The sequence below is a fragment of the Mus pahari genome, chromosome 6 (assembly GCF_900095145.1).
Source record: "Mus pahari chromosome 6, PAHARI_EIJ_v1.1, whole genome shotgun sequence".
NCBI classification, from domain to species: domain Eukaryota; kingdom Metazoa; phylum Chordata; class Mammalia; order Rodentia; family Muridae; genus Mus; species Mus pahari.
In genome coordinates this window covers 80,670,971-80,679,838 of record NC_034595.1, presented here as the reverse complement: position 1 = coordinate 80,679,838, position 8,868 = coordinate 80,670,971, and the positions used below count along the sequence as shown (strand labels likewise).

At 49.8% G+C, this 8,868-nt stretch overlaps 1 protein-coding gene across 3 annotated transcripts in view; it reads left to right on the top strand.

The window, feature by feature from the left end:
• Txlna (taxilin alpha) overlaps positions 1 to 7,696 on the top strand; it is a 15,814-nt gene extending 8,118 nt beyond the window's left edge. For 2 of the 3 annotated variants that reach the window (XM_021200242.2, XM_021200241.1), the window contains 6 exons: positions 934 to 1,128; positions 1,515 to 1,634; positions 1,871 to 1,945; positions 2,815 to 2,907; positions 3,755 to 3,850; positions 4,185 to 7,303. In XM_021200242.2, the coding sequence (XP_021055901.1) occupies positions 934 to 1,128; positions 1,515 to 1,634; positions 1,871 to 1,945; positions 2,815 to 2,907; positions 3,755 to 3,850; positions 4,185 to 4,502 (897 nt within the window). In that variant the 3' untranslated portion in view covers positions 4,503 to 7,303. Of the gene's footprint in view, positions 1 to 933; positions 1,129 to 1,514; positions 1,635 to 1,870; positions 1,946 to 2,814; positions 2,908 to 3,754; positions 3,851 to 4,184 lie in introns of all 3 variants that reach the window. The other variant, XM_029539999.1, reaches the window with a different exon arrangement.
• The last annotated feature ends 1,172 nt before the right edge of the window (positions 7,697 to 8,868 follow it).

Genomic DNA, 8,868 nt, shown 5'->3' with positions numbered 1-8,868 from the left:
AAAAAAAAAACAAAATAAATAAATAAATAAATAAATAAACAAACAAACAAACATACATACATACATACATACATAAAGTGAATACATCTTTAAAAAAAAAACACTGTGGTGTACAGACATACATAGGGCCAAAATACTCATACATGAAATAAATCTTTAAAAAACTTAAAAACTGGGCTGGTGAGATTGCTCAGTGGGTAAGAGCACTGACTTTTCTTCTGAAGGTTCTGAGTTCAAATCCTAGCAACCACATGGAGGCTCACAGCTATCCCTAATAAGATCTGATGCCCTCTTCTGAGGTGTCTAAAGACAGCTACAGTGTACTTTCCCATAACAATAAATGAATCTTTAAAGAAAAAAAAACTTAAATAGCAAAAATATGTAAGAGTATGTGTGTCCATGTCCTTTACCAATTGTGTGCTGTGGCATTTTCTTTATAGACTAAATGTCCGAAGTAAAATGGCTGGGTGAGTGGGCACAGCTCTAAGTGTTGATAGCATTGTCTAGGTTATCATCTCAAAAGTAGGAATGTTTAGTTGCCTAACTTTTCACAACTCTGATAGTAGTGAATGTTACTCCATTTTATTATCTTGTTCTCTGTGGGGAACAGGAGGGGCTAAAGGACATTAAAATGGGCACAAATTGAAACAAGCAGAAACACTTAATCTAGAGTCTGGGAACAAGAATTCAGGCTGTCCAGCTCTTTCAGAATGGCACTTAGCATGGATGCCAAGTATTGCTTGGAAGAGTCACTTGATAACACATGATTTACAGAGGCGCATGTTAGGAAACCCCATTATATGACCATTGTATGACGTCCTACACCCTGGGTGCTCCCCAGGGACCAGAGTGCTGTTGGCAAAGACTGGACTGTGGAACTAGTTAGGGAAGCTTTGTGCAAGGCTGGCAACTATGGACGGCTTCTTTCTTCAGGAAGAAGGTGTGCAGCGAGCCCGTGAGGAGGAGGAGAAGCGTAAAGAAGTGACTTCACACTTCCAGGTGACACTGAATGACATTCAGCTGCAGATGGAACAGCATAACGAGCGAAACTCCAAGCTTCGCCAGGAGAATATGGAGTTAGCCGAGAGACTCAAGAAGTTGATTGAGCAGTACGAGCTTCGTGAGGAGGTGAGGTGAAGGTGATCGAGTCCCAGCAGCTTGTGAGTCTGTAGTGAGTGCCAGGGACTGGGGCAGCAGCTGCAGGCCTGGGCTTGCTCTTCCTTCAAAAGATGCAACCCATAGATAAGGAGCTGAAATAAATGGAAAGAAGAGATCACTCACACACACACACCAGTGCTTATCCCTGGTGTCTGAACCAGACATCTGTAGAGTATTCAGTGCTAGAGTGGAGGTACGTCCTCTTCCTAGCTCCTCCTCAGAGCCATGGCGTTTAGGAAGGAGACTTCGCAAGGACATTGAGTCAGAAGAAGACTGGATGAAGTGCCTTGTTTCCTAGAGTTGGGCTTTCTTGGGAGGGAACTCCTGACAAGCAGACTCCATTAATACCTTTACAGCATATTGACAAAGTCTTCAAACATAAGGACCTGCAGCAGCAGCTAGTGGACGCCAAGCTCCAGCAGGCCCAGGAGATGCTGAAGGAGGCAGAGGAGCGGCACCAGCGGGAGAAGGAGTTTGTGAGGCTCAGACCCCAGGGCTGTGGTGGGGCTGGAAGGAAGTAGGCTGGGTTCTGGCTTAGCTCAATCTAGTTCTTATGGATGGGAAAGGTTTTGCCTGCCCAGTCCAGTAATTGCCTGTTCAGACAGCAGTCTGAGAGCAGGTAGCGTCAGTGGGTCCAGTGCTTATGGCTAAAGAAGGCCAAACATACCCTCAGGGGCTTCTGACAGGTTCTGGGGTCCTGTCTTGGAAATAGCTCCTGAAGGAAGCAGTGGAGTCCCAGAGGATGTGCGAGCTGATGAAGCAGCAGGAGAACCACTTGAAGCAGCAGGTGAGATGGGAACCTGACCTCAAATTCCAGGGTGCTTTCACAAGGGCCCATCTGTGGGGCGCTGGAGAGAGGACTGTCATCTCAGCCTGGCTGTGTGACAGCTGGCCTGTTGCTGTCGGCCAAGCCTTATATTTATGTGTGTTTTGTTTTCTTTCCCCCAAGACAAGGTTTCTCTGCGTAGCCCTGGCTGTCCTGAAACTTGCTTTGTAGCCCAGGCTGGCCCTGAACAAAGAGATTTGCCTACCTCCGCCTCCTAAGTAATGGGATTAAATGTAGGCATGTGCCACCATGCCAGGCATTTTTGTCGTTGTTGTTGTTTGAAGAAAAGGTCTCTGAGTTTAGCTCTGGCTATAGCTAACCCAGAACTTACCTTGTAGACCAGGCTCCCAGGTGGCCTTGCGCTTGTGACAGTCCTCTGACTCCCAGATGCATGAGGCATTAGCTACCAGGTCTAGCTCAGTTCTCTTTACTTTTATTTTGCGTTATTGATGTGCATATGAGTGTTTTGCATGGATGTATATTTTGCCCCACTTGTGGTACTGGTACCTTTAGAGGTTAGAATAGTTACAGACAGTTGCGGTCTCCATGTAGGTGCTGGGAATTGAACCCAGCTCCTCTGGAAGATCAGCCAGTGATCTTAGCTTCTGGCCATCCCTTCAGCCCTATCCGTGTATGCTTTGTTTTGTTTTGAATGAGACCAGTGTCTCCACATGCTGACATCTTCCCAAGGCTGACTTCGCAGGATTGTCGTGTTGGAACACATCCTTGCTGTGCACGGCTGTGCTTGTGTGTTAATTGGGAAATGATGTCACGGTAGAGTGGCTCTGTCCGTGTGTCCCCTCATCTGTGCTCCTGTGCTTCTTACCCAGCTCGCCCTGTACACAGAGAAGTTCGAGGAGTTCCAGAACACACTTTCCAAAAGCAGTGAGGTGTTCACCACGTTCAAGCAGGAGATGGAAAAGGTAACACAGGGAGGTCCCTCAGCCTGGCCAAGAAGATGCTCTGGCCATTTCCTTCAGACCTGAGCTGCCCTTGGCAGCCTCACAGGAACTCTATATATCAAAAAGAGGTAGTTAGAAGGGGCCATAGCTCCCTCTGCTCCCAGAGGGGACAGTTTCTGTTTGTTTTTCTATTATTATTTGGTTTGATTTCTTTCTTTATGCTGGAATTTTAAATAGAGAATATGCATTCTACTACGAGGCTTCAATGGTAGCTTTTTCTTTTAGTTCTTTTTTTTTTTTTTTTTGGTTTTCGAGACAGGGTTTCTCTGTGTAGCCTGGAACTCACTCTGTAGACCAGGCTGGCCTCGAACTCAGAAATCCGCNAACTCACTCTGTAGACCAGGCTGGCCTCGAACTCAGAAATCCGCCTGCCTCTGCCTCCCAAGTGCTGGGATTAAAGGCGTGCGCCACCACGCCCGGCTCTTTTAGTTCTTTGGAGATGTAGTCTCTCTGTGTAGTCTTGGTTTCCCTGAGGCTCTTAGTGTAGACCAGGCTGGTCTTGAACTCATAAATACCCACCCTGCCTCTCCCTCCAGAGTGCTGAGCTAAAGGCAATATTTTTAAACAGTATTGTAGGTAAGTGGGGGGGGGGTATGCAAATGTACAATTATCCAAGGACAGTTTACAGGAGTTGAATCTGTGGGTTTGGGGCATGGAGCTCGTTGTTAGCTTTGGCAGCAGGTACCTCCTTATTTCCTAAGCAATCTTGTCAGCCCCTCACATTGGTCAGCTAACTTGAGGCTCCCAGTTGGCACAGATGTGAAGATAGCCCATCTCTGACCCTTTCTTTTCATCTGTGGTGTAACAGATGACAAAGAAGATCAAGAAGCTGGAGAAAGAAACCACCATGTATCGATCCCGATGGGAAAGCAGCAACAAGGCTCTGCTGGAGATGGCTGAAGAGGTGGGTGGACGGTCGCCGACTGGTCTGTGGGCCTTTTCTTCTGCATGTCTCTCAGTCTCTGACATTATACTCATGAACTGGGGCTGCATTTCTAGGAGCATTTATCCAAGTGAACTCTTTTGAGGACCTTTTTTAAATCTGCACATTTTTTGAGATCTGAGATTGGTCAGTGGCCCTGTTTAACAGTTGACAGTTTGAAGATGCCTGTGATGTGTCAAGGCCATCTGGTAGACCCTCAGCTAGGGCTGTTTACTGCCTGGGCCAGCTTTTGGGTTTAAGCTACCCAGACTTGAGGATGTGAACGTCTCACTGAATGCTTCATTTCTCTACCTAGAAAACCCTCCGGGACAAAGAGCTGGAAGGCCTACAGGTGAAAATCCAACGGCTGGAGAAGCTGTGCCGAGCACTGCAGACTGAGCGCAATGACCTCAACAAGAGGGTACAGGACCTGACTGCGGGGGGCATTACTGACATTGGCACTGAGCGGAGGCCGGAGGCCACAACTGCCTCCAAGGAACAAGGGGTTGAAAGTCCTGGGGCTCAACCAGCCAGCTCTCCAAAGGCCACAGACGCTCCTTGCTGCTCAGGAGCCCCGAGCACAGGAACAGCAGGCCAGACAGGGCCCAGAGAGCCCACCCCTGCCACTGCCTAGAGGTCATGGTGCTTGGGCATGCTGGGCCGGGAACAGCAGCCCAGTCAGGCCTCGTCCATGCAAGGCTTCCACACGGAGCAGCCCAGGGCTGAGGCCGTCGGACACTTGGCAATTGTGAATTTTGTGGGTTAGTCTTACATGGATGGGCAGGCGTGCGTGCAGACCCTCATGCAGTTCCATAGTTAACACCTGTAGGTGCACTGTGGGCTTTCACCTCGGGTGGTGTGCAGATGAAGTTGGAGACTCTGAAAACTGAAGAGTCATAGAAGATGTCAACTGAAGCTGGCGTCACAGCAAGCTGGCAGGTCAGATGACTCCAATATTTTCCTACCCAGCTCTGAGGCTCAGACCCCTCTTGGCCTTTTCAGAGCTCGTGACAAGTGAAAACACCCAGGCCTGGACTCCTCCTTTTTGTGAGCAAAACTTGGGCAGTTTGGGCTCTTGTCCCTCCCTCCCCTGGAGGTTCCATTGCTTCTCTTAACCTGGGAATGGTGTCCCTGGCAGAGTCTTTGTGGGGAGTGTGCCTGTGTGGGAGGGAATCCCTCAGGAGCACTTTCCCTCTGGTAGTGCCAGGTCCAGGCCAGTGTTGCTTCTCAGTTCTCAGTAGCCTTATCATTCACAGGTGCCTCAAGCCTGCACAAATAATTGACAAATGTCACCCAAAGGATTCTTTGGGGAGGGTTTTTGTTTGCTTGTTTTGCATAAGGGTTTGTATTAAAGAACTTCAAAGGAAGGAACAGGGATACTCTAGCAGTGGTCCCCAGGTGCCTGGCCTCCAGTGCCCCACTTGGAACCACCCTGTCAGGGTCCTTTGCCATGTGGGTGCCAAGGTATTGTGCTTGGGAGGATAAGATAGTTCAGAGAAGGGAAGAGGCTTCTAATGGTTTTGCCACAAGCTTGCCTGTGGGCTTCGGCCTAGGAGGCGACCACTGGTTCCCATCACTTCTCCATGCACTTTGCTGGACTGCAGGGCCGCGTGCCCCTTGGCGCATAGTCATTTCTTGGCTTCTGCCCCTCGCCTCCAGCTCAGAGGTGCGGTTTTTGAGGACTGCTCTTGTGCCATTTCCTCGAACCCGCTTGGCCAAAAAGTGAGTCCTTTGGATTTCACTTCTTCCTGCCTAAGCTGGCTGGTAGGTCAAGAACAGACATCCCAGGAACCAAAATAGCTGCGGGGAGTTGTCTTTGCCATTCCTCCCCATCCCCCTCGGTGTTCCTGTGTTCTCTGGGGCTCTGCTGAAGCTCTTGTGACTGCACACCCGCCAGGGTGCCCAGTCAGCTGCAGTTTTCTGGAGTAACTGCCTGGGCAGCTGAGGTTTCTCCTCCATCAGCTGAGTGGACTGTACACTGAGGCTGAGTGGGATTTTGCTTCTTGTGTTTCAACTATTGCAAGTTTCTTCATCTTTCATAACTAGCCTCTAAGCCCCCACATACTCAAAAATTGAGCTGGGTGTGTGATATATTCCTGTAATCCCAAACTCAGAAGAGCTAGGAAGTAGGGCCCTTGTCAGAAAACCAAAAAGTAAAAGGCTGGTAGAAAACATCACATGCTAACAATCATGTGTTTAAATCCAGAAATTACAAATTAATGACCCCTTTCCCATGTCACAGGCTCTACCGTTTCAAATACTTGCTGCCCTGGTATAGTTACTCACTCAGGGTGCCCAGCAGCTGTGTGGATGTTGAGGCTTTGCCATCTCCAGCTGTGATCTGTTGTCCTGTGGAATCTCTCCCAAGGTCTTATATCTTGGAAATCATAGTATTCTTCCTGTTCCAGTAAGGCCTCTCAGCCCACACTCCAGACTGAGATCTGACCTGTTAACCCATGGGGCTCCTTAGGCCACAGAGATGTAAGGGTGAGGCATCTTTTGCCTCCTTGAAAACGGAAGGGCCTTGTGTGGTCCACTTCCATTGGCTTGCCTCACTTCAGCTACCTCTTAAAGCTTGTGCAGGGTTACAGCTGTTGGGGCTCAGTGTGGCAGGCCGGAGAACCTTGGCTCTTCCCTCCATCCACTTGTAGGCACCCAGGACAATGCATAGACAGTAATCTCTCCCTTCTCCCTTCTCCCTTCTCTCCACTGACCAAATCTACAGTCACTACAGCTGCTCTGCTTTGCTTTCCAAAGTCAGCCCAGGAGGCTGGGCCAGCTGCAGGGAGGCGGCCTGTCTGTGAGAGGGCCAAGTCCCCTGCACATAACCTCATTTTAGGACCAAGAGCTGTGTTGGTTTGTTAGATTGTTAGCTTTTTCTCTAGAGGACCACAGTAGCTATGGCTTTGAGCCCAGGGCCCTTGGCTATACAAACTATTTAGGTCCTTGTCCAGGGGAGAGCTTCGTGTATGCCATGTCAGCCCCACTTTTTGTCGTTGTTTTCCATGAGGCTTTTTGGACCCTGGGCGGAGCGTAGGCACTTTCTGTAAGAATGTTGTTTCTGTAAAAATGGTTCTTTAACGCTTCCTAATCCCCATCATGTTAGTCCTCCAGGGCGCTAACCCAGAGACCAGTGGAGCTGCCCAGGTGTCCACAGAGGGGCTGCAGCCTGCAGTGAGCTGCTCCAGCCCCCTCCACCTTAGTCGCATGTGTGGACCACCAGGCATCTGACTGCCCTTGAACAGCCTCGGGTAGGAGGGCTGCCTCTGTCCCCATGACTGTGTTCCTTTGCCACCCACACTTGTTTGAAATTGTGCTGATGGCTTTTTTTTCACCCCTCTCCCGTTCCCAGTCTACTTTTGGAATTCACAACAGCCAGGGACTTGATATTGATGTATTTTACACCACATTAAATAGTCTGTTGCCTTACTTGTATCTCAGCTAATCGGGATTATTTGATGTTTCTGGATCTGCAGAGTGACAGTGGCCCGTCATCGTCCCACATCCTCCTGGCCACAAGTTGAGGACCATGACAGATTCTTTAGCAGTGTTTGCTCTTGGCACTGAAAAAAAAAATCAAAGGACATAAGTAAAAAATTTTAGACATTTCAATAAGGTGTGTACAGCTGTAATCCCAGCATGGAAAGGCTGAGGCATGATTGCTGTGAGTTTAAGGCTGCCTTGGGCAACATCAGCTAGGCTTATATGAACAGAAACCCTGTCTCAAGGGGGTGGAATTGAGGGCCTGTGGACATGGTGGGGTGTGCCCTTGTTGCCAGCACTCTGGAGGAGAAGACAGGAGGACCTCTCACTTTGAGGTCATCCTGGTGCACGTGTAGTATTCCAGTTGGCTGGAGTGAGACCCCTGTCTAAAGGGGTAAGGAGGAGGGGTGGCTCCCTGGAAGGTGGGGGGGGGGTGTGCCCCTTCCGGTTGCCTTTGCTCTCCATAAATACAGCTTGACACCACCACACATGCACAGGTGCTTATATAATAATACGTGTAATTTAAAAAAAAATGTAACTACTGAGAGGAAACACAGAAGTCCTGACCTCATCCAGTAGTCGGTTGAACCTGGCATGGGAGAACATGCCTTTAACAAGTCTTGCAAGGTGCCCAGGGGGGTGAGGGGAGAGGTCAGGTTTGTGTTTAGGAGTTCCAAGCGGACCTATTGAAGGAAGGTGTTCACACTGCTGAGTAAGGGGTAGGAAGCTACTGGGTCAGCCCTCCTGGGGGGATACCCATGCGTGTGCACACAACTGGTTTCCTCTAAGGGACACTGTAGGTGGCCTCAGCCAGCACCAGTTCTCTCCGCGTGGTTAGGCAGAAATGATGTAACTGCTCAGCTTTATAGGGGCTGTCCCTTGATCCCTTCTAGCCAGAGGCAGTAGAAAATGATAATTCATGTGCATCGGACACCACATTGATGCCAAAAGTCCTCCGGTGGGGGTGGGAGAGGGTTCCTTTCCTGCTCCAAGGCGGGAGCTTCCAAGGAAGTAGCTCCACAGAAGCTGCTGGCTCCTCGGGGAAGCAGCTGTGGGTGGGAACCCGGGTGCTCCTAGGCCCCTGATGGATGAAGCTGGCACCGCTCCAGCAGCATCCCTACTGTGCGCCCCTCCCACCGTGCTCTCCCTCCGCTCTTGTTTGTTTAGAAGTCTTGGATTAATGTTGACTCCTAGAGCAGTTTGCATGTTAACAGCACCTGGAAAATATCCCAGAAGCAGCACCTCTGGGTGCCCACAGCCAGGGGCCCAGGTCAGGGAAACCTACTGTTGTCGCTCAAGGAAAAGGGAAGATGGATGCTTTGTTGCCTGGGTCGCTTTAATTTGAGCCTGCTGGGCAGCCAGACTAAGGCTCCTCTCCTGTGGCATCGGATGCTGCTCTGGAGATCTGAACCAGGCTCCTGTGCCAGATCTTCAAATAGCTGCCTCATTGGTGGGACCTACCCCCTCCCACAGCACTACCACCAACAGTTCTGGGCCAGCCTCCTTCGGGAGCTTGC